This window comes from Podarcis gaigeae (genome assembly GCF_964106915.1).
Source record: "Podarcis gaigeae genome assembly, chromosome: 11".
NCBI lineage: Eukaryota > Metazoa > Chordata > Lepidosauria > Squamata > Lacertidae > Podarcis > Podarcis gaigeae.
The window spans coordinates 64,144,367-64,168,036 of record NC_139687.1 but is presented as its reverse complement, the minus strand read 5'-3'; the positions used below and the strand labels follow the sequence as shown (position 1 = coordinate 64,168,036).

The 23,670-nt window shown below is 55.5% G+C and overlaps 2 protein-coding genes across 6 annotated transcripts in view; both read left to right on the top strand.

The window, feature by feature from the left end:
- PIGO (phosphatidylinositol glycan anchor biosynthesis class O) overlaps positions 1 to 23,670 on the top strand; it is a 111,223-nt gene that overhangs the window by 82,809 nt on the left and 4,744 nt on the right. The window contains exons 1-10 of one of the 4 annotated variants that reach the window (XM_083702645.1): positions 12,523 to 12,685; positions 13,854 to 14,344; positions 15,739 to 15,882; positions 16,691 to 16,814; positions 17,567 to 17,726; positions 18,403 to 18,576; positions 18,688 to 20,206; positions 20,847 to 21,050; positions 22,610 to 22,803; positions 22,966 to 23,036. In XM_083702645.1, coding sequence (XP_083558771.1) covers positions 13,855 to 14,344; positions 15,739 to 15,882; positions 16,691 to 16,814; positions 17,567 to 17,726; positions 18,403 to 18,576; positions 18,688 to 20,206; positions 20,847 to 21,050; positions 22,610 to 22,803; positions 22,966 to 23,036 — 3,080 coding nt within the window. In that variant the 5' untranslated portion in view covers positions 12,523 to 12,685; position 13,854. Of the gene's footprint in view, positions 1 to 12,516; positions 12,690 to 13,853; positions 14,345 to 15,738; positions 15,883 to 16,690; positions 16,815 to 17,566; positions 17,727 to 18,402; positions 18,577 to 18,687; positions 20,207 to 20,846; positions 21,051 to 22,605; positions 22,804 to 22,965; positions 23,037 to 23,670 lie in introns of those variants that run through there. The other 3 variants (XM_083702644.1, XM_083702646.1, XM_083702647.1) reach the window with 3 other exon arrangements.
- STOML2 (stomatin like 2) lies at positions 1,680 to 10,486 on the top strand. Of its 2 annotated transcripts, none has more exons than XM_083702892.1 (10): positions 1,680 to 1,734; positions 3,036 to 3,188; positions 4,779 to 4,878; positions 5,376 to 5,434; positions 5,717 to 5,818; positions 6,348 to 6,482; positions 6,834 to 6,978; positions 7,664 to 7,743; positions 8,970 to 9,098; positions 10,231 to 10,486. In XM_083702892.1, the coding sequence occupies exons 1-10, from the start codon at positions 1,681 to 1,683 to the stop codon at positions 10,381 to 10,383; spliced, it is 1,110 nt and encodes a 369-aa protein (XP_083559018.1). In that variant the 5' UTR covers position 1,680; the 3' UTR covers positions 10,384 to 10,486. The 2 variants fall into 2 exon arrangements, with proteins under 2 accessions (XP_083559018.1, XP_083559017.1); XM_083702891.1 differs by having other exon boundaries at positions 1,685 to 1,734; positions 3,041 to 3,188.

Genomic DNA, 23,670 nt, shown 5'->3' with positions numbered 1-23,670 from the left:
GTGATCCATGCAGGAGGCACGTTCACAACCCGCAGCGCTGTGCATGTGCATGGCGTGATTCAGTGCTTCTGCGCATATGCAAAGCGCAGGAACCTGGAAGTTACTCGTTCCGGTACTTACAGGTTTGGCACCGTCTGTAACCCGAAAACAAGCAACCCGCAGCGTTCGCAACACACAGTATGACTGTACAGTGGTACCTCAGGTTAAGTACTTAATTCGTTCCGGAGGTCTGTTCTTAACCTGAAACTGTTCTTAACCTGAAACTGTTCTTAACCTGAAGCACCACTTTAGCTAATGGGGCCTCCTGCTGCCGCCTCGCCGCCAGAGCCCGATTTCTGTTCTTATCCTGAAGCACTATTTCTGGAGTCTGTAACCTGAAGCGTATGTAACCCAAGGTACCACTGTAATTAGATCGAGACCTTGAGTCGTCTTTTCTAGACACAGGAGACAACTCCTTCACGCCTGTTCTAACAGAGGCCCTTTCTCTTTTACATTCCTTGGCTAGAACAAAGCTGATAAGGACAGTTGGGCTGATTAATGGGCTTTCACAGGAAACAAAGCATAGGCCAGGGGTCAGCAAACTTTTTCAGCAGGGGGCCGGTCCACTGTCCCTCAGACCTTTTGAGGGGCCGGACTATATTTTTTTGGGGGGGGGGGAATGAATGCCTGTGCCCCACAAATAACCCAGAGATGCATTTTAAATAAAAGCACACATTAAAAACACCAGGCAGGCCCCACAAATAATGCCCCAGAGATGCATTTTAAGTAAAAGCACACATTCTACTCATGTAAAAACACGCTGATTCCCAGGCCGTCCGTGGGCCGGATTTAGAAGGCGATTGGGCCGGATCCGGCCCATGGGCCTTAGGTTGCCTTCCCCTGGTTTAAGCTACTTCAAAGAGCAGAGAGCAGTGTTTGGGGCCATAAACTCTTGACAGATTCATTTGCAAGAACCATGACAGAAACCAGCCTTCTTTTCAAACAGGCATAGGCAAACTTGGCCCTCCAGATGTTTTGGGACTACAACTCCCATCATCCCTAGCTAAGAGGCTCAGTGGTCAGGGATGATGGGGGTTGTGGTCCCAAAAACATCTGGAGGGCCGAGTTTGCCTGTGCCTGTTTGAAAAGCACCCAGGATTAATTCAGCAAGCGATTTGCACAGAAGCAAGACGGCGTTAGTTATTCCATATACAAAACAGAAGAAAGAAACAGATCTGAGACCCCACCATCCAGCCCCCGCCCGCCTCCTCCGTGAAAGTGCCCGGCCTCCCGTGGCAGGCAGTTCCGCAGGTGAACTGCTTCGCTCTCGCGCGGCCGGCCCTTTCTCCTCCCCGCGCAGGGAGGAATCCACGTCCGGTTCCCGTTCGCAGCAGGCTCGGCGCCGCCGCCATGTGCGGGGCGAGAGCGAGGGACGGGGGCGCTGCAGGCCGGCGCGCCTCCTGGCCCCGTTTCTCCCTCCCTGGCCAAGACGCCTCTCTCGGCGGGCCGAGCCAGAGGAGGCCGCGCCGAGGTCCCCCCCCCCCCGCGCCAGGGTGCCGCCGGAGTCGCACGGGAGCCGGCGCTGCGCGTGGGCCGCCCCTCTTTCTCGGTCCGGGCGGAAGGCTTTCGGGGCCGGACCGGCTTCCGGCGGCGCGTGCGCAGAGCGGGGCAGAGCGAGCGAGGCGGCGCGGCGAGGGCGAGATGCTGGCGCTGCGGGCGGCGCGGGGGGTCGCGCGGGGGCTGCTCCTCCGGGAGGTGGGCGAGGGAAGGAAGGGGGTGGGGACCCCGGGAAAGGGGGGGCGGCGCTGCTCCTGCCTCTGCTGCTTCCTCGGGGCAGAGACCCTGCCCTCCGTCCAGGGGCCCCTGAAGCCCTGGCGGGGGGGCGGGGGGCCTGGAGTTTCATTCCCTTCATTTGATGCCTATTCTTCGCCTCTGGGATCTCCATGGATCTATTCCAGGCTTCCTCAACCTTCGGCCCTCCAGATGTTTTGGGACTACAATTCCCATCATCCCTGACCACTGGTCCTCTTAGCCAGGGGTGATGGGAGTTGGCAGGCGGGGGCTGGATGGTGGGGTCTGTTTTGTATAAGGCATAACTAACGCCGTCTTGCTTCTGTGCAAATTGCTTGCTGAATTAATCCTGGGTGCTTTTCAAACAGGCGTAGGCAAACTCCGGCCCTTCAGATGTTTTTGGACTACAACTCGCATCACCCTGACCACTGAGCCTCTTAGCTAGGGATGATGGGAGTTGTAGTCCCAAAACATCTGGAGGGCCGAGGTTGAGGAAGCCTGATCTGTTCACTGGAGTTGGGCTGGAGGATCCTCAGGATCTCCAATAAAAGCACACAGGAGAGGCGTTGGAGAAGAGGTTTAGGAAAGGCCACAGGCGGCGGGGGGTGGGCTGGGGCAGGCGGGACTGGGGGTTTCCTTCTCTGGAGCAGGTGGGAGTGGGGCAGCCAGAGGGGGCAAAGGTGGAGATTCCTTATCCCTCCCCCAACTCGGTGCCCCCTTGCTCTCCTTGAGGGAGGCATAGAGCAGTGGCCAGGGGGGTTAAGGAGGTGGTAGGTCTTAGGGGAAGGGTCCCGACCAGTGTTGCTTTTCTAAACCCGCTTTTTGTTGTTTGTTTAGGGATGTAGTGGTTAGTGTCAGACTGTGGCCTGGCAAAGGTTCCCATCACCCTCACTCGGCCCTTAAGACCTCTGGGGGTGACCTTGGGGCTCGGCCGCTTCCTCTCAGCCTAGCCTACCACACAGGGTTGGAGTGGGGATTAAACGGGAGGCGAAGTATATGCCACCTTGAGCCCCTTGGAGAAAATGGTGGGATAGAAAGGCAGGAATATTACCCGCCCTTCGCCCTAAGGTCCCAGGGTGGGTTGCAGCATTAAAACACAGTATTAAAAGCAATTGTGCCCAAACTTGCCTGAAGCTTTGGGGTGGGCACATGGACATACCCCTGTCTGCTTCCCTGTGTGCTCCTTGGTGTTTTCCCCCAACAGCTGGTGGAGTCTTCTCTCTGCACACTCTCAGACTTCCCCCCCCCCCCCAATGTCTTTGCAGAGCAGCAGGCGGCCGGTGCCCACGGTGTGGCTGGCCAGAGTGCCGCAGAGATGGTCCTCCAGCCTCCCTATGAACACGGTGATCCTCTTTGTGCCTCAGCAGGAAGCCTGGGTGGTGGAGCGGATGGGCAAGTTCCATCGCATCCTGGAGCCAGTAAGGAGCAGTCCTGCTTTCAGCAATCGGGGTTTGGGGTGAATCTGCAAAGGGCGATTTTTAAGGAACCAGTGGGGTGCGTGCTGGGTTTTAACGGCAGTCCGGCTTACAAGTTTTCAGAGTTAGGGTGTCCTTGGCTTTCTGATGTAGAGAAATGGCCAAAAAAATCACAAGACTGCCAAAATGGAGGCCCCTCTTCTGAAGGAGGGAAAGGAAGGAAAAGAGGGAAGCAGAGTGTTTTGCCTGGCATTGGATGAAAGTAGAAAGTGCAGGTTGGGCTGGTAGTGGAGATTGAGGTCATTGTTAACTAAAGTAAAGGGTCCTGTAGCACCTTTAAAGATAAACAAATGCTGACATTAGATTAGACGACACAGTTAGATATTTACCACTTGATGGTTTCTCCCAGACATTAAAGGGACGCGGGTGGCGCTGTGGGTTAAACCACAGAGCCTAGGACTTGCCGATCAGAAGGTCGGCGGTTCAAATCCCCGTGACAGGGTGAGTTCCTGCCAACCTAGCAGTTCAAAGCAAGTCAAGTGCAAGTAGATAAATAGATACCGCTCGGGCGGGAAGGTAAACTGTGTTTCCGTGCGCTGCTCTGGTTCACCAGAAGCGGCTTAGTCATACTGGCCACATGACCCGGAAGCTGTATGCCGGCTCCCTCGGCCAGTAAAGTGAGATGAGCTCCACAACCCCAGAGTTGGCCATGACTGGACCTAATGGGTAGGGGTCCCTTGACCTTTACCCAGACATTAAAAAAAGAAAGAAATAGCAAGTGCAGCCTTCCAGGGACAGTGTCTTGCACTGAAGTTCACTCTTCAGTGTTATTTTCCTGTCAAAAATACCCCCCTCCCCGAAGTTCAGCCTCGAAATAGCATCTTCAAAGGTTTTTAACAGGAAATGTACGTGGGATTGATCAGTTGCATCTATGTGAATAACTGGATATCTTTTGGGAAAGTAAGCAATTTAAACAATTCCAAGCAAAAGCAGCACAGTATCAACTAAACAAAACTGAAGAGGTGAGTCTCACAAAAATATCGTAAGTGTCAAAAGGGAGCATAAAGAGGTTTCTTTGGCATATGGAAAATGCTGTATGACAGATTCTAGATGCACTACTGTGAGGAGGGAATTCTACAACTGAGGGGCTGCCACAGAGAAAGCCTGTTCCCAGGTCACCATCTGTTGCACTTTTGAGGGTGATGGAACTACCATGAGAACTCCCTTTGCTGCACTTAACACCTGAGAAGGTTTGTAGGGATGGAGGCAAGCTTTCAGATATTTGGCACCTAAGTCATTCAGGGCTTTAAACTGTAGTGTGAGCACCTTAAATTAATCCTGGGAACCAAACTGGCAAACAGTGAGGCTGTTTTAAAAGAGGAGGCATAGGAGCCTGGCCCAGGGACTGGTGGGAGCTTGAGTCATGCAAAAACTGGAGGGCCGCAGGGTCTGCACCAGGGTCCCTGGTTTACAGCAATGTAAAATGTAAGCTCAGCTTTCAGGTAATTCAGCAACCTGGAACAACTAGTTGCATGGAGAAAGAGGTGACTGTTCTGGAGAAATACTTTCCCCTCTGTTAACCCTTTTTGCCAGGGGCTGAACTTCCTCATCCCGCTTCTCGACCGCATCCGCTACGTGCAAAGCCTCAAGGAAATCGTCATCAATGTGCCAGAGCAGTCGGCTGTTACCCTTGGTGAGAAGATTTGGCTGGGGAGGCAAGGAGAGGAAGGGCCGGGCAGGGCTGAGTTGGGGGCCAGCCCTGGAGTGGGTAATTTGTGGCGTGGTCCATCTCTGTCTAGGCCAGCAAAACCTCCTTGCCAGAGCTGGATAACCCGGGTTCTCTAGTTTTCCTTTGCATAGTTACATGTGTAAACACAGAGCTTTGTCTGTCTGTGTTCATCCAAGGCCTTTGCAAATTGGTCTACCTCAGAAAGTATTGACTAGATGCCTGTAGAGCAATTGCCTGGTTCTTAACCCTTCTCCAAGCAAAGGGAGGCCTAGACTTTCTGTTCTCTGTGTTGGGAGAACCTTTGCTATTTGGTTGGGAAAACCCTTGCTTGGACCTTCACTTGCTTGAGCGTAGGTCTTTTGCCGCCTCCTTCCCCTGCTGTTGGACCTTCTCTGTATCTTCATCGTGGGCGGTGGGCCCTCTGCCTTGTTCTCATGAAATTGTTCCTTGTTTCCTTCCAGACAATGTCACCCTCCAGATCGATGGCGTCCTCTACTTGCGAGTCATGGACCCCTACAAGGTACTACCTTCCTGGAAACTGACTGTGGCCTAATCAAGCCAGGAGCCCCTCTGGGACACAGCAGAGGATTCCACCCCCATCTCGGCAGCTCTTGTAACCCTTGTGCATGTTTGGGGGTGCACAGCTGAGAGGGCAAGAAGGGGGGGTGGCTGCTGAGCTTTCTGTCGTCTTCTGGGGCCAGGAGGGGGCGAGGCCTTTCCCTTTGTCCTTGGCCCTGGGAGTGTCAGGCAGCCAGTGCTGCCTTCCTGTTCCATCCCTCTGCCTCCTCCTTTTCCTCTCTAGGCCAGTTATGGAGTGGAGGACCCCGAATACGCCGTCACCCAGCTTGCCCAGACCACCATGAGGTCTGAGCTGGGGAAGCTCACCCTCGATAAAGTCTTTCGGGTGAGCCACGGGAAGCGGGGGGAGGTCTGGGGTGTGTATCTGGCACAGGGGGGTAGAAGTGGGCGGGCAAGAGCTCTGTGGCAGACCAGGGCTGTATAACAGGAGGGGCGGCAGACTGGGTTTCTGGGGGAGCTGCAGAGAAAGCTTGCAGGGTGTGGATACGGCATGATACAAGGGGGTTCAGATCTGCCGCAGGTGCCCCGTGTGGCACGGCTTGGGTGAAGTGGGGGTGCTCTTCTCCTCTGAGGAATCTGGGGCAGAGGCTTTGCTTCGCCAGGTCCTCTGGCTGGTGAGAGCACCCAGGCAGCGAGGGCTGGAGAACAAATCCATGGCTAAGCTCATACTTTGCCTGCAGGAGGTCCTGGGTTCAGCCACCAGCATCTGAAAAGGGTGAGGGTGGAGAGGAAGGTCCTTCCCTGCCCAGGACTCCGGAGAGGCGTTGCTGCCAGAGCAGGCGGTGGCTGGCCTGGGGCAAAGCAGGCAGCTTCCTTTGCTGTCGCCCTCACTGACCCCACATTTCCCCACTCAGGAGCGTGAAAACCTCAACGCCAGCATCGTGGACGCCATCAACCAGGCTTCAGACTACTGGGGCATCCGCTGCCTGCGCTATGAGATCAAGGACATCCACGTGCCCCCTCGCGTCAAGGAGTCCATGCAGATGCAGGTCAGCCCGGCCCTTGGAAGACTCTCTGGGGGGCCAGGGGCTGGGGGCAGACTGCCATTCCCTCTGCCTCCTCCGCCCGTGGTCCATCTTGCTTTCTCTGATCTGGCTGAGGACTGGGAACAGGACTCTGCAGTCTGTCCTGGCGATGCCTCTCAGCTGCATTTCCCTCTCCCTGGCGTGGGTACCGTCCTTGCAGGCTCTGGAACGCAGGACTTTTTTTGCCTGTGATGTGGGAGCCATCGATCCTGGGAGCGGTGATCTCTGTGTGTCTTGGGGCTCCTCTTTAGGGTCGCCCGGCTTTTCTGCCAGGAGGTTGGCAGGTCTCTCACCAAGCGGCGCTTTCCCTTCCAGGTGGAGGCCGAGAGACGCAAGCGGGCGACCGTGCTGGAGTCAGAAGGGACCCGGGAGTCGGCCATCAACGTGGCCGAGGGGAGGAAGCAAGCTCAGATCCTGGCCTCGGAGGCGGAGAAGGCCGAGCAGATCAACCAGGCTTCCGGTAACCTCGGGAGGCCTCTCCTGGTTAAAGGCCGAGAAGGGCAGGGAGACCTCTGAGGCTGCCTCCCTCCTCCTCTGCCCCATAACTCGGAGCCTCCAGTGCTGGTGCTTGTGGGAGGAATGGATGAGGGGCAGGAGGTGAAACGTGAGCAAAGGATAAATGTGCAGCGGGAAACAGCCGGGAGTCTCGGCCAGAGAGTAGAGGGCCCCCATGTGGGGCAGGCATGACAGTTCATCCCGGAAGGAGGATATCTGCCTTGAGATCTAGAAACCTGCTGTGAAATAGAGAGGTGGGATTTTGGGGGGTGCTGCTTATGCAAAGGATGCCAGATCCTGACCCACCAAAGATGACATTGTTCCCCGTGGTCCAGCAGAACCCTGACCCATAGGAGGTGCCCCTTTGTCCTATTTCTGCTTGGATATCACCCACTCCTTTGGAATCGGGGCTTCTTTCCAGGCGGTTTGGGGAGGTTGCCTCATTTCCTTCCTAGCTCCTACACCCGGGGAAGCATCTGGGGCCTGGGGTGTCTGGAGTAATTGGGGAAGGGGTCCTGGTGAAAGGAAGTCACTGCACTGCTTGTGCTGTTAGCTGAGCCCATTTTTTACCGGGGTGGGGGTGGGGTGGGTGGTTCATGTTCTTTGGGCTCCCCTGAACCTGCCTGACAGCCCTTTGTTTCCTTTCCCAGGGGAGGCCAGTGCCATTCTGGTGAAGGCTCAGGCCAAAGCAGAAGCGATCCGAGTCGTGGCAGCTGCTCTGGCACAGCAGGTGATGGAGGGGGTGGTCTCAAGGGAAGCACCTGCCTGGGGAGACCCCTTGGGAGGGAGTTTCCCAGCATGCGCTTGGTGTTAGCTTGGAGCAGCTCTCCTAAGGCCTTGCAGCCAACTTCTGGCTAAGGTGCCACCCTGGGCTCCTTTGGTGGAAGGAGATGTTCGAAGCCCCTTCTGAGCCTAAGAATAGCCTGCCTTGTCTTTCGCCTGGGCAAGAGGAGATGGACGTGCTTGGGTTGCAAAGCAAACGGATAGGGACTTGATTTGGTCCTTCCTCATCCCTCAGAAATGGTGTCCTCTGTCACACCAGAAGTACTGTTCTTGGGGGACAGAGGGCGGGCAGGTGTGGAGGACTCCTTGGTCCTGAATGGAGTAACTGTGCCCCTAAAGGAGCAGGTGTGCAGCCTGGGAGTCATTTTGGACTCACAGCTGTCCATGGAGGCACAGGTCAATTCTGTATCCTGGGGAGCTGTTTACCAGCTCTATCTGTAACGCAGGATGAGAATCTCCGTGTCCGCGGACTGTCTGGGCAGAGTGGTGCATGCTCTGGTTATCTCTCGCTTGGACTACTGCAATGCGCTCTACGTGGGGCTCCCTTTGAAGGTGACCCGGAAACTGCAATTAATCCAGAATGTGGCAGCTAGACTGGTGACTGGGAGCGGCCACCGAGACTATATAACACCGGTTCTGAAAGACCTACATTGGCTCCCAGTACGTTTCCGAACACAATTCAAAGTGTTGGTGCTGACCTTTAAAGCCCTAAACGGCCTCGGTCCAGTAGACCTGAAGGAGCGTCTCCACTCCCATCATTCTGCCCAGACGCTGAGGTCCAGCGCCGAGGGCCTTCTGGCAATTCCCTCATTGCGAGAAGTGAGGTTACAGGGAACCAGACAGAGGGCTTTCTCGGTAGTGGCACCCACTCTGTGGAATGCCCTCCCATCTGATGCCAAGGAAATAAACAACTGTCTGACTTTTAGAAGACACCTGAAGGCAGCCCTGTTTAGGGAAGCTTTTAATGTTTAACAGACTACTGTATTTTAATACTTTGTTGGAAGCCGCCCAGAGTGGCTGGGGAAACCCAGCCAGATGGGTGGGGTATAAATAATAAATTCTATTCTATTCAATGCCAAGCAAGCTGGGGGAGGAGAGCCCCATTCTGGGACATTTCTCTCCCTCTCTTCCTCCTCCCGGTCCATCTCACTTCCTCTCCTCTCTCCCTCCCAGAACGGCAACAGTGCAGCTTCTCTCTCTGTGGCTGAGCAGTACGTGGCTGCCTTCTCCAAGCTGGCCAAAGAGTCCAACACCATTCTTCTGCCAGCCAGCACGGGAGACATGTCCAGCATGGTTGCCCAGGTGAGTTTGGTGTGCAGACGGACGGATTGGGACCTGCTGGCACCAGGGGAGGGCAGGAGCTTGCAGGGCTGCAGGTCCAGTAAGGAAGGAGATTTAGGTCAAACACCGCAAGAGCAAAAGATCCTTGCGTGCAGATGAAACAATAGCCCCTTAAGGCTTCTAAGGTTGCAAGAATTCAGCCGTTTCCTTGTTGGCCAGGGGTTGGGGAGGGAGGAAGTATCTGGTGGGAGGAATGCCTCACTTCGGGTCAGGAGCCTCCATTAGGCATCTTGCAGCCTGATCCCATCAGAGATGGGCCCTTCTCACACCATATAACACCGGTCTTGAAAGACCTACACTGGCTCCCAGTACGTTTCCGAGCACAATTCAAAGTGTTGGTGCTGACCTTGAAAGCCCTAAACGGCCTCGGCCCAGTAGACCTGAAGGAGCGTCTCCGCTCCCATCGTTCTGCCCGGACACTGAGGTCCAACTCCAAGGGCCTTCTGGCGGTTCCCTCATTGGGAGAAGCTAAGTTACAGGAAACTAGGCAGAGGGCCTTCTCAGTGGTGGTGCCCACCCTGTGGAACACCCTCCCACCAGATGTCAAAGGGAAGAACAACTACCAGACTTTTAGAAGACATCTGAAAGCAGCCCTGTTTAGGGAAGTTTTTAATGTTTAATAGGTTATTGTATTTTAATATTCTGTTGGAAGCCTCCCAGAGTGGCTGGGGAAACGCAGCCAGTTGGGCGGGGTATAAATAATAAATTATTATTATTGTTATTGTTATTATTGAAGCTGGTGCCCTTCAGGAGCCCAAACTCTGCCTATCATCCAGCTGTTTAGTGGAGCAGGGGCCTTGCAGTGCTGGAAAGCAACGATTGACTTCGGACCTGCAAGTTGAGCCTGCTTCTGATCTGACCCCCGGCATAACCGGTGTGTGGTCATCCACTCCTAGGCTCCATTTCCCCATGGGGGAAGGTTAATGTGGTGAGGTCCTCTTGCAGATTGCAAAACTGCCCACAGTCTGGGTTGCTGGGTAGAGTGAGGGCAGATCCTTCCAGCTACTTCTGTGTTGTGTGATCCATGCCATGTGCTGTGTTGAGGGGCTCTGACCTCTCCCTCCCTCCCTCCCTCCCTCTTTCCTCTCTGCAGGCAATGGGAATCTATGGCTCCCTGAGCAAACCCCAACCCACCAAGGCGGCCTCTGCAGAAGCCACAGCTCCCCCCGCCCTCCAGGCCCCTCCTCCGCCTCCGCCCCCAAGCATAGAGTACACTGAGCAGGAGCAGCAGCCGAGTGCCAGCTAACAGAGAAGCCCCCTGCCCTCCACCCTTGGACTCTTGTCCTTCCCCTCTTTGGATTATTTTCTGATTTGGATTTAATCATGTAATAAAAGGAGATGGCCGGGAACCAGCCGTCTCCCCTTGTTCTGGGGGGAACCTCTCTTGTCTCGGACTGGGATTTTCAACCACACCAGGATGAAGGCCCTGGGCTCATCGGCCCAAAATCCTGTGGAGGGCGCAAATAACCTGCAGAGGAACTTGGCCGGAAACTGTCCGTGCCCCATTGGCGCCCAGGAAGGGTTGGGGGTGCCGTGAGGCTGAGGGCAGGTCCTCTCTCCACCTTAGCGGTTTCGGGACAAAGGGTCTTGGTTACTGTTTGCCAGCCTGCCCCTTTGGTCTGGAGCGGAATGTGTCCCCCTGAAGCAAAGGACATGAGGCAGGAGTTGGTCATGCAGGTGAGCTGCAAGCAAGCTGCCGGCTCCTTTTATTGACACAATATGCAAACCCAGGCAGATACATTCTGGACTGTGACCTTTACACATCTTCCAGTCCCGAGATCGTGGGGTGGTACAAAGTTATTTTGGCACCTGTTTCCACCGCATCATTTCCCCCTTGCACAGTGTATGACAAAGGAGACAAAGGAGACAAAGGTCTCAGAGACAAAGGTCACAGACAGGACACGGCAAACTACTGAGACCGCAAAAGGTTAGGCAGAGGGCAAGATGTTCAGACAGCTGTAGCCTTATCTGTGAGGGGAATGTGCTGCACAACCCAGCAATCAGTCCTACCCCCCCCTTGCCCTCGTTCTGCCCTCTCCTGCGCAGCATCGAGGGCGAGCTCTGCATGGCAGCTGGAGCTCCTCATCGCACCATGACCAGGTCCTGGCAGAGCGCAGGCTGCTTGGGGAAGAGGCCTGTTGCTCCGTGGCAATCCTGAGGTGCCATTCTCTCTCCCTGGTGCCATCCAGTGGGCCACATCCTGAGTGCTCTCTGCTATAGGATCTGCCATCCGTTCCCACCCAGGTATTCTAGCCGTGGTGGGGAATATCTGTTGGTGTGAGCTAGCCTTGAGCTTGAGGTTGGAGTGGACAAGAAGCGCCCAGTGAAAGTGTTGGGGGCTCTCAATGCACCATCACAAAAGGAAAACGGGTTTCAGCCCTTGTTGGGTCAGCTGGAGGTGAAGGGAGAGGCTGAGGGACACAATAACTTCGCAGAGTGCTGAGCTGCCTGTTCTTAGGACGTCTTCTGGACTTTGGTATCTCTGAGCCCCTCTCCTGCACCACGTTTCCATCCTACTAGGAAATTTAAAAACGCCACACCACAAACAGCCACTAAAGCAATCGGGCCAAAATGTTAAATGCAAGCTCTATCACTGAACCCAGTTTCAGTACATGGGTAGAATAAGGGGGACCTTTGAAGAGCAAAAGGGATGCGGGTGGCGCTGTGGGTTAAACCACAGAGCCTTGTGGGCTTGCCGATCAGAAGGTTGGCGGTTCGAATCCCCGCGACAGGGTGAGCTCCCGTTGTTCGGTCCCTGCTCCTGCCAACCTAGCAGCTCGAAAGCACATCAAAGTGCAAGAAGATAAATAGGTACCGCTCTGGCGGGAAGGTAAACAGTGTTTCCGTGCAATGCTGCTCTGGTTCGCCAGGCTTAGCCATGCTGGCCACATGACCCAGAAGCTGTACGCTGGCTCCCTCAGCCAATAAAGCGAGATGAGTGTCGCAAGCCCACAACTGGACCTAATAGTCAGGGGTCTCTACCTTTTAACTTCCCTGAGCTGTCAAGTCGAAAGGATACATTCAGGCACAATATTTGTAACATTTAACTTTAAAGATGTGCCCCCCCCCATTTCCGTAACAGGTAGAAACAGGAACAGCTAAAAAACGAGAAAGAAAACGCAGGAATAAAATCATTGAAGGGAAGCATAAAGCGAGGAGATTAAAACGTCAAAAGCAAGACATGTTTTAAAGCAGAAAAGAAAGCTCAAAGCACAAGGGGGGGGGGTGAGCCTGGGCGGCACCTCCAGGCGCAGGAGCAGTCTACCCGCTTGGGAGACCAGCCTGGCTCTTCCCGGCCGCGCGGGGGCGCCCTCCTGCCGCTCTGGCCCGCCTCTCGCTGGGTTCCGCTTCCGCCCTTTCCCGGAAGGGAGGCGGAAGGGCCGCCCTGGATCTCCCTCCCCCTCCCACGCGCACCTGGCCGGCAGGTGGGGCCGGCGCAGCCCCGAACGGGCCTCGGGGGGGCCAGGCGGACGAGGAAGAGGAGGGCCCAGTCCGAGGAAGGGCGCGGCGGCGGCGGCGGCGGCGGCGGAGTCTGCCCCCCTCAGCAGGCAGGTGGGGGTCCCCTCTCTCCCTCCTTCCGTGGGTCCCGGTTCGGGGCGAAGACAGAGGGGTGCCCCCCCCCCGGCCCAGCCTCCCCCCCTCGGGCCCAGAGCTGCCTGCCGGCGTCCCTTGGCCAAAGGCACCTGGCCCTCAGCATTCCGGGGGGGGGGGCGTCGTCTCGCCGGGGAGGGCTTTGCCCTGGCAGCGACACCCGCAGCCCGGCGGAGCAGCTGGCAGGGCAGCCCAAGGTCACCCCGCCGGCCCAGGGAGGGAGGGAGGGAGCCCCGGTCCCTCGCCCGCCCGGCGCCCTCAGCCGCCACGAAGCCCTTAAGCCAGCCCCCCCCCAACTCGGCCCTCCAGGTGTTTTGGGACTACAGTTCCCAGCATCCCTGACCACTGGTCCTGTTAGCTAGGGATGATGGGAATTGTGGTCCCAAAAAAGCTGGAGGGCCGAGTTTGGGGGGGGCTGCCTTGGCCGTTGACGTAGAGCAGGCACGTCCAACTCCCTAGAGACTGCGATCTACTCCAAGGATGATGAAAACTGGCATTGATCTACCCATTGGCATTGCCCATCTTTGCTGAGCTTTTCTTTGGGGGGGGGGGAGACCAGAGTTGTTGAACTTTCCTTAAGGGGAGAGGCCACAGTTGTTGAACTTTTTTTTAGGAACAATTGCCAAGAGGTGTTGAGCTTCTTTTAGGGGGGAGTGACCTCAGTTCTTCAGCTTTTGGGGGGAAGGATTGAACGGATTAGTTGAGCTTTTTTGGCAAAGGATTGCATGAAAACGATCATCCTGCAGTTTGCAGCCCTAACAGCTACCACCACTATGCCACCAGTACAGGGAAAATAAGTTTTCACAGCAGCACCAGCAGAGGGAATGGGACACAGCACCAGGTGCAGGGCGCGGCGTGAGCAACTTTCTTAACTCCAGCGATCGACCTGGAACACCCCAGGGATCTACATCTCAATCGCAGTTGACCAGTTGGACATTGCTGGCATAGAGCAATGCACCGTTTATCTCATGTTTCGCCCAGGCGGTGATTTGTGTTATATTACGTCTTATGCAGGTCATACTGCTTGTTCCTATGAAAACACTGGTGAGACCGGTAGACTTTGAGCACCCAAGGGGTGTGAGGGGCACCCACTGCTCACCGGACCTTTCTCTCCCCCCCCTGCAGGATGCAGAGAGTACCAGTGCTGCTCTTCCTCACCTGGACCTGCTTCCTCTTCTTCTCGGCCATCGGACTCTTCACCAGCGGCTTCCTACTCATGCGTGTGGAGCTGGCCAACCGCAGCAGCTGCTCGGACCCCCTGGCCGCCTCCCTGCCAGGGGCCAGGGCCCCCCTTGGCTCCTGCTGGCTGCCAAGGCGCTTCCCCAAAGCCGTGCTGGTCATCATCGACGCCCTCAAGTTTGAGTTTGCCCAGTACGACCCCTCCAGGCGGGAGCCGCGGCCTTATGAGAACAAGCTGGGGTTCCTGCACCAGCTGGCCAGTCTGCAGCCCCTGCACGCCCGCCTCTTCCGCTTCCGGGCCGACCCTCCCACCACCACCATGCAGCGCATCAAGGGCATCACCACCGGCTCCCTGCCCACCTTCATTGACGCAGGCAGCAACTTCGCCTCCTACGCCATCCAGGAGGACAACTTGGTCTGGCAGCTGGCGCAGAACGGTGGGTGCCTCCAGAAGCGGGTGGTGAGGGCAGGCTCTTTGCAGAATGCTTTGTCTCTCTTCTTCAAGCTGTTGTGGACTAAGGGAAGTGCTTTCTTCACCTTCATTTCTTTCTTCCTTTTCCTCAGATGCACTCTTCTCCCTACTCTTTCATTTTTCTCTCGTGCTAGTGACAAAATGGTTCCCTTTATGTGTAGACTTGCATCGTGTGCTACTTCCTTGTAGGTTATGACTCGGTAGTTGAAAGCAGGCAGATTTATATTTGAGGTTGGGAAGAAGCGTCTGGCAAGTTCAGTTTTGCTCCACTTGGGATGGGGTTGCTTTGACCTGCCGAAAATGAGAGCCAGGGCCCTGGTCTCTGTGGTGTATATTGTGGTTTGGAGGCAGTAGCTAGATCTGGCTTCTTGTGTTGAGGGGAAATGGCCTCCAAAGCGACTAGGTGGGGATGTTGTACAAAGGCAACTTGTTCTCTGTTATGTTTCAGACTGACAGGTTACTCTGAAAAGACTACTGCAGAAAGACATGGGGAAATAAATTAGTACAAAACTGACAGTGAACTAAGTCTTGATGTGGTCTTATATATTCTGGGGACTTTTACCTTTGTGGCTTGATGATGCAGGCTGGAGGAAAAGTTCAGACAGGGACCTCTTTTGTGGCTACATACACTGAGCACCAGCTCAAATCAGCAGGGAGAACTCAAGAGGTTGCGGGGGTCTGTCTGTGCTGTGTTTGCTACCAAGGCAGAATGTGGGCATGAAATGTGTGGAATGGTGTGGGTCATTGTTGATCGTTTGTTTAACACATTTATAAATGGCTTAATATTTTAAAAAGAAATTTCTTAAGTGATGTACAATGTAGAAACTATAAACCAGCCTTTGTCAACCTTGGGTCCCCAGATGTTTTGGGACTACAACTCCTATCATTCCCAGTTAGCAAGGCCAGAGCTCAGGGATGATGGGAGTTGTAGTCCAACAACATCTGGGGACCCAAGGTTGAGAAACACTGCTATAAACAATATCCTTGCTGAAGCTCAAGAAAAGCAGGCTGTGGCTTTCAGTTCTTCCCATATTCCCATGTATATTTTTTTAGAAAACCCAACCTGTTGTCAGGTGGAAACTACACCGCTGTGTTATCGGCTCAAAGGGACTGATCTGTAGTGACAGTGTGATGCTGTTTCCCTGAGCTGGAGGAGAGCTGTGTGCATATCCCTCCTTGGCCTTGAATGTTCTGGTTGGGTGGATCTGAGGATGAATTTCCTGAGCTCTCTAGAAAGGAACCAAGAGAAACGGAACCTGGAGCTCCTGGGCTCCGCTGACTAGGCTTCAGCTCCCTAACGTGGTGACCTGCTGATTGCTGTGCTCTAAACACCCCTCTCTCATCCCCCCCCCTTTGCAGGGAAAAGAGTGGTGTTCATGGGGGACGACACCTGGGACGGGCTCTTCCCCCAGGCCTTCCACCGCTCGTACTTCTTCCCTTCTTTCAACGTGAAGGATCTTCACACTGTAGATGATGGAATCCTGCAGCATTTGTATGAGACAGGTGAGCTGCTGTCTCGGGCCGGAGTTCTTGGCTCCCTTTCCAGGCCAGGCTGCTGGAGGAAACTCCAGGCGGAGCAGGCAGGGCTGCTTTGCAGCCGTGTGAGAGGCCTGCTGGGAGTGGCCTGCCCTCGGCCTGCCCTTTTTCTCAGTCCATAACCTTGAAAGGCTCCAGGCTCTGGTGTGTCTCGAGTCCCCTTGTGCCAGCCAGAATCCTTGAGGGAGAGACATTCTAAAGTAAATGGTTAAAGAGTTCTTCAAAATTGGTTTTTGCAAAAGGGGGGACACTGAACAAATAAAAGTCTGTTTATAATGGGAAAACGCTTGTTTCAAAATGGATTGCCTTAATTTGAATATATGTCAGCTTTAAAAAGGGAAGCAGGCTGCCTCCTCAAATTTCTGTTTTTGAAATGACTTGTTTTGCACTAAGCAGGGCTCTGCAAATTGCATGAATGGAATTTCTTCACCCGCAATGAAATCCTTTCTGTGTGGATGTTTTCCCAATGAGAAGCCAGTCATCCTCCACCAGCCTTTGTCACCCCCTGCCCTCTGCTGGCAGCAAAGTCTAAAAAGTCTGCTGGCTTTTTGCCTGCCTCTTATTGTCTCATCCCTGCGTCTTCAAGGCCTGGCCCTGAGCACATCTGAAGGTGTGCATTGGAGGGGGGGGAGGGGGAGAAATCTGCTCCTGCTCTTCCTCTCAGCCCTCAGTAAAGTGCGCCAGAGAAGAAAGAAACATCGGCTGCCTCTCAGAGCGGAAGGGGCAAGTCTTCATCCTTCTCTCCCCCTCTCTCCCTCTCTCTGTGGTGGCACAGTCGATGGTGGCGAGTGGGAGTTGCTGATTGCCCATTTCTTGGGCGTGGATCACTGTGGCCATAAGCATGGACCAGACCATCCCGAAATGGCCAGGAAGCTCTCGCAGATGAATGACATGCTCAGGTGAGCTGGTTTCTCGGGTCATGTGGGCGCCCCTGGCTTCTCAGCAGCAGCCCATTGTGTGCCAAGGACTGAAGCAGGATGGGCTGCCACCGAGCAGCAGCTGGGCCTTCCAGAGGAACGTGGATTGTGCTGGGAGGGGCAGAAGTGGGAGTTCTCTTGCTTGCTTTATTCTCCTTCCTCTGCTTTGGGCTCCAGCTGCTTGGGGACCTCAAAGGTCTTTGGACGTTTGCATTATGTTAGGGGCCCCTTTGCCAACCTGGTGCCCACTAGGTGTTTTGGAGTGCATCAGGCCCTGCCAGCATGACTCTGCTGGGAGTTGTAGTTCAGAGTACCTGGAGGGCACCAGGTTGGTGACAACTATGTCAATGTCCCTTTAAACTTTAGCTTTTGAGCTCCATATAGAGAGAGCTCTTGGATGAGCCTCTCATTCAGACTCTGAAGGGCCCCCTGGAGGCAGTTTGAACTGGAGCCACTTGACCAAGGCTGCCCCAATCAGGATTTGAGCCTTGGCCCTCCCTGGAAGGGAAGCAGCTGGCCTTGAGCCCCAGGATCTGCACCCTGGAAGTTAAGTTGGTTTGCTGCAGGAGAGCATCCCAGGCTGTGAGTCAGAAAGTCCCCCGTCAAACCTGCATTTGGGCTCAGGCACCCCGAAGGTCCTGCCTAAACAACATGGCTGGTGCCCACCCACTTTGTCGTGGGGGGCATCCGCTGGCACAGGGAGGCGGCTGAAGTCCCGTGTTGTTGATGGACAGGTCACTGGTTGACCACCTGGCGAATGACACGCTGCTCCTGGTAGCAGGGGACCATGGCATGACGGGGACCGGGGACCACGGAGGAGACAGTGAAGAGGAGGTCAACGCAGCCCTCTTTGTGTACAGCAAAGCCCAGCTGTTCCAGAGCCACCCGCCTCAGGTAAGCCAGGTGGAGGCTCTCTCTCTCTCTCTCTTTCTCCCCCTCTCTCTCTCTGTGGCCCTTCAAAAGGGATCTTTCCCTTCCCACCTTTTGCATCTGGTCAGCCACTGTGAGAAAGGAGGCTGGACTAGATGGGGCATCAGCCAGACCCAGCAGCCTCTAAATTACGTTCTTAGGTGGCGGAGAGCTTGTTGCAACTGCTGCAAATAACCCCTTGGCCAATTGTGCTTTGGAAAGGAGATTGGTGCTCTTTTTCAGGCTTGTTACCTTTTAGAGCTGAAGAGTGCGGTCATGGCTGCCTGCCAGCTTCTTTCTGGCTGGCTGGGTGGGGGAGAAGGCGGGAGGCTTTTGAGAAGGCAAAAGGCTTGTGCCTCAGTGGCTTGGCTTCCGTCGTGGATGCAGGAGCCCCAGGATCAATCCCCAATGGCACCTCCAGGTCGGGACGGGAGAGGCTCCTGCCTGGAGCCCTGGAGAGCCACTGCTGCCAGTCAGGGTAGACATAACTGAGCCAGAGGGACCCAATGGTCTGATTCTGTACCAGGCGGCTTCCTGTGCTCCTGGTGCTGCTTGCCTGCTGTGGGTGGGGTCCTGGGGTTCCCACCGGGTGTTGTTCTCCCTGCCACCTGCCACAGGAGCCCTTCAGCAGCCGGACCCCTTGCTTCCTCCCTCCCTCCAGGAGCCAGAGACCGTCCCGCAGGTGAACCTGGTCCCCACGCTGGCCCTGCTGCTGGGGGTGCCGGTGCCCTACAGCAACATCGGGGAAGTGATGGCTGAGCTGTTTGCTGCAGAGGGTGGCGCTGCCTCCTCGCTCCTCGCCCAGCTGGAGGCATACAGCATCAACGCCCGGCAGGTAAGAGGAGCTTGGCGGCCGGATCTTGAGGCGAAAGGCTCCTTAGAGTCCAGCCTCTCCCTCCCCCTTGAGTGTTCCTGCGCTCAGTGATGGAGACACTTGGCATTGCAGGTTGACCGCTTCCTGCGCTCCTACTCGCGGGCAGCCCAGGACATCTCGGTGGAGAAGCTGCGGCAGCTCCAGGACCTCTTCTCTGCTGCCGTGGAAGAGCACGAGCAGCTCTCCGCCCAGCCGGGGCCCCCTGCTCTGCCTCAGCTGGAGCACCTCCGGGGCCGCTTCCGGCGCTATCTGCAGGAGGCCAGGGCCGTCTGCGCGGGGTCCTGGGCCCGGTTCCACCCAGCCCGCATGCTGGCTGGCTGCGCCCTGCTGACGTCTTCCTGTGTGCTGTGCTACGTTGCCTCCAGAGTGGCCTCGGGCCTGAGCTTCTCCTACCGCCGCCTCCTCCTCTACCCCGTCCTCTGGGGTGTGGTGGGAGTGGCCCTGCCCGGCCTGGCCCACCTCCTCGGCTGGGCTGCTGTGGACCTTGTCCTGCTCTCCTCCTGGGGAGCGGCGGCCTCCCAGTGCGGCTTCTTCTGGCACTGCTGGGCCAAGCGGCCGTGGAGGAGCCATTCGGCCAGCACTTGTTCTCCCTCTGTGGGCACCAGCCTGAGCCAGAGGCTGCGGGCATCGGGGCTGGGCCTGCCCGGAGGCATCCTGCTGGCTCGCTGCGGTGCCATGCTCTCAGACAGCTTCGTGGTGGCCGAGGCGCAGGTGGCGCCCTTCCTGCTGGCCTCGCTGCTGCTGCTGCTGGTGCTGCGCCTGCACTGGGAGGGGCGGCTGGAGGGCGGCTCCCCCCCGGCCCTGCGGCTGCTGGGCCTGCTGGGCATGGTCCTCGCCTGCGCCCGCCTCTCGGCGCTCTTCCGGCAGTGCCGCGAGGAGACCCCCTGCTGCCGCTCCTCGACGCTCCTGGCCCCGCTCTCCAGCCTGCAGGACCCGGGGGCCAAGAACTCCTGCTACCTCCTCTGCCTGGCCGTGCTGGCCTGCCTGGCCTGGGGCGTGCGCCGCTGGCTGCGCCACTACGGCAACCTCAACAGCCCCAGCGCCCCGGTGCTCTTTGTGCGCTGGGGCTTCCCACTGCTGGCCGTCTGCGTCGGAGGCTACTGGGCCATCACCTCCGGGGCCGAGGAGGCCCTGGTCAAACTTCACGCCTGGGTGCAGCTGGCCCTGGTGGCCTTCCCCCAGGGGATCTTCGGCCTGGTGCTGGTGGGGCTCCTGCTGGTCCTCTGGGACCCCGTGACCGTCTTTGTGCGCGACAGCCGGGAGCCGGCCGAGGCCCCCATCGTCTCGCCCAGCTCCCAGGCGGAGCTCCAGCACGTCATCCCCCAGCTCTACCGGCGGATGCAGCAGTCCCTGAAGAGCCGCCTGGACGAGGCCAAGTCAGGCAGCAGGGCAACGGTGGCCGCCTACGGGCTGGGCAGCGTCTACTCGGCTGCGCTCCTCATCTGCCTGGCCCTGCTGGGCTTCCTCTTCATGACGCTGCACAGCGAGCGGCTCAGCCTGGCCTTCCTGCTGCTCTTCCTCGAGGCCTTCGCGTTGCTCTGGATGCACGCCTGCGCCGTGGCGCTCTCCTCCTCCTCCTCCTCGCAGGCTGGTGAGTAAGGGCACGGCCCTGGATCTCCGCTCCTCCTGAGTCAGGGCTGTGGACAGCGTCCTCTTCCAGGAAGGGCTTTGCTCTCAGAGAAATGGCAGAAGCTCAAAATGGCCCAGCTGTTAAGGCATAACGGTGCCCTAGGAATCTGCAGGGGAGGTCCCAGGGAAGAGGGGAGCGGAAGGAGGCCACAGAAACTGCAAAGCAAGCAGTGTGGTGCAGGGGTTAGAGAGGCAGACTAGGACCTGGGAGACAAGGGATTTCTGCTTGCGCAATGGGATGTTCCCCACCTCTCCACTGGATTTTGCATAGATGTGCAATTTAGAGTTTAGAATTTTGTTGTGTTGTTATCTTCTTCAGTGGGGCGTGCAAACAGCTATTCTGAATACAGTAACCCATTTTAAAAGGTGGGGTAGGGGGCACTGGGGACGTGTTTATGGACCTGAGGGGAGGATGGTGGCCCCAAAACACTTGGAAACCTCTGGCAGGGGAGGGGGGAGTCTCGCCAGGCAAGTGGAAATCCTTGCACTGATGGGGGTGGGTTAGTTGAAGGTAATTCTGGTTCCCACTGCAGAAGCTCTGCCGCGTTGTGTCTCCAGGGGTTCCTTGCTGGCCCTGACGGTTCTCGTCCTCCCACCCCCAGATCCCTTTGTGGTGCCCTGGTACGCCCTCATCGCCTGGGCTCTTGCTGCCGCCCAGTTCTTCTATGCCACAGGCCACCAGCCAGTCTTCCCAGCCATCCACTGGAACGCAGCCTTTGTCGGCTTCCAGCAGGGGCATGAAACCAACCTGCTGCCGGCGCTCCTGGTCGGGGCCAACACCTTCGCCTCCCACATCCTCTTTGCAGGTGAGTCCGCTGCCTCCAGGAAAGGCCCCAGGGCTCTTTCTCTGAGCTTGCAACAGGCAGAGCGTGAATGGTGCTTGCTTTGGCCCCAGGTAAGTGGTTGCGGAGGGCGGCTTGGCAGAGGCTGCCTGCTCAGCACTAAGAGTTGGGTTTGGGTAGCAAATGAAGACACGGCATTGCTGGACTCTAGTTCCCAGCATTCAGCGTGGCCACTTTTTGGGGTGCTGGGAGGCGAGGTACAGCTGCCCCTGGAGAGACACGGCCTCCCCCCCCCCACTCCTGATCTACAGGCCCACAGCAGCTCCTGGAATATCGCCAGCATCTTGGCACCGGCAATAGGAGTGTGTGTGTGTGGGGGGGTCTGTTTATGGGGCCTTACCTGGGAAGAAAAGACTGGGATGCTTTTGCTTTTCAAGCGCTTCTCCCTAGCCTTGCCAGTGCTGGGAGCTGCGATGAGGCAAGCACCCACACAGGGTTTTAGGCACCTGCTTAAAACTTATTTATTTCAGAACGCCTACCTAGAATTGTGCTTGTTTTGCATGTTTGCTGATTTCATCTGCATTTTATTGATGACTTTGCAGTCCTCAATGCAGCACGTAGAGAATTTTCTGATTAAGTGGTCTGTTTTTTTCTTTCTAAGTATATCAAACTAGGGGGGGTCTCCAAATGCCAGTGCTGGGAGCTGCGATGAGGCAAGCACCCACACAGGGTTTTAGGCACCTGCTTAAAACTTATTTATTTCAGAAAGCCTACCTAGAATTGTGCTTGTTTTGCATGTTTGCTGATTTCATCTGCATTTTATTGATGACTTTGCAGTCCTCAATGCAGCACGTGGAGAATTTTCTGATTAAGTGGTCTGTTTTTTTCTTTCTAAGTATATCAAACTAGGGGGGGTCTCCAAATTCCTCTGCACTGTCCTGAGGGCGTCAGAGAGTGGAGTCTGGTGGGACCTGGTTCCTGATCGCTCTTTTGGCTGAAGGGAGGGGGCATAATCCCCCCAGGCATTGCTTAGCACAGTGTTTTCCAAAGTGGGCAGTACTGGCGGGGGCGCTGGGGTTTCCTAAGGGGGGAGGTAAAGAGGTGTAAATGGCTACCAGACTTGAAAAAGCTGATATCATTGGATCAAGCTCATCAGTTTCGTTGAATTAATTAAACTGAATAGTTTTGCTTGGATTCTGAATAAATTTGCAATTTTTGATTTTTTTGCATAATTTTTATTCAGTTTTCCATATTTCATTACATTTTCATTACACAAATCCATAACTTAAAGCATCTGAATAAATTTGCAATTAATTGTTACTGTTTTGAATTGTATTGTGTTATTTTCTTCCTGTGGACTGTGCAAAACACTGTTCTGAATAATGCTTTGTATAGGCAGGTTGGCAGGTGCTGGGGCTGCGTTGATGGAACCAAGCAGGTGGGGCCCCGAAACAGTTTGGGAAGCACTGATTTAGAGGGATTGATCTTCTCGTCCCTTTCTTTCCTCTGGGTTCCATCAGCTGGTGGTCCCCGGCATTCTCTCTAGTGACCCCTCTCTCTTCCCCCTGCTTTCCTTGAGGTAGCCGGCTGCCCGTTGCTTCTGCTTTGGCCGTTTGTCTGTGAAATGCCCGCCGCCTCCAAGGGCAAGAAGTCGAAGGCAGAACCTCCAGACAGGGAGGAACAGATGATGGAGATGAGGCTCCGGGAAGCCCCAGAGAAGTTTTCAGCAGCGCTTCTGCAACTGGGGCTCAAGTACCTGCTTGTTCTGGGGGTTCAGGTATGTTCCTGGAAGCAAACACCGGGGGAGGCCTTTTTCTGCAAGCCAGAGAGAGGGAGGGAGAGACGGCAATGGGGACTGGTGGGCTGTGCATGTGAGGCTACAGTGAATGAACGCCAGGAGGTTTACCTGCAGCCTGAACTCCTTTTCTTTCCCCAATAGATTCTGGCTTGTGTCTTGGCAGCGATCATCCTCAGAAGGCACCTTATGGTCTGGAAGGTGTTTGCCCCCAAGTAAGTTGGGCAAGTGTCCTGTGGCTCTGGAGCTCAGTCCCCTTCGTGTGCTGGCAGGGAAAGGGTGGGTGTTTCAGAGCCCAGGGCTGCCGGGCAGAGTTGCAGGGCTGGGTGGGAAATGGGTGGTCTGTGTTAGAGTTCTGTCGGCCGTAGGCTGCTCTCACGCTCTCTTTTTGTATTATTTTTTATTTTAAATATACAAATAAATACATAGTTAACAGACACATGTATTAATAACCACTACACAAATCAAATAATATCAGACTTAATAACTTTACATCTCTACATATAAAAAAGAAACAAACAGAAGAAAAGGAAAAAGACAAAACAAAGACAGTGACAAAAACAATATAAAATTCTTCCATTCAATACTATTCGGTGTGATTCATTCCTGTAGTAGTGTTTCTCATATATTGATAGGCTGCTCTCACTCTTGATGTACCTGCTCTATGCTGCCTCTGGCTTCTGAGAGCTTAGCAGAAGCTGTCCCTCCACCTTCACGGTCACCCTCCTGCTTTCTCTGCTTGTGAAGTATGACTCACAGGGCTAGGCGATGCCTGGTTTTCAACATTGCGATATATCGCCAGCTAAACTTTGCGCTATGCTGATGTATCGCCATGTCTGAAATCAGGAT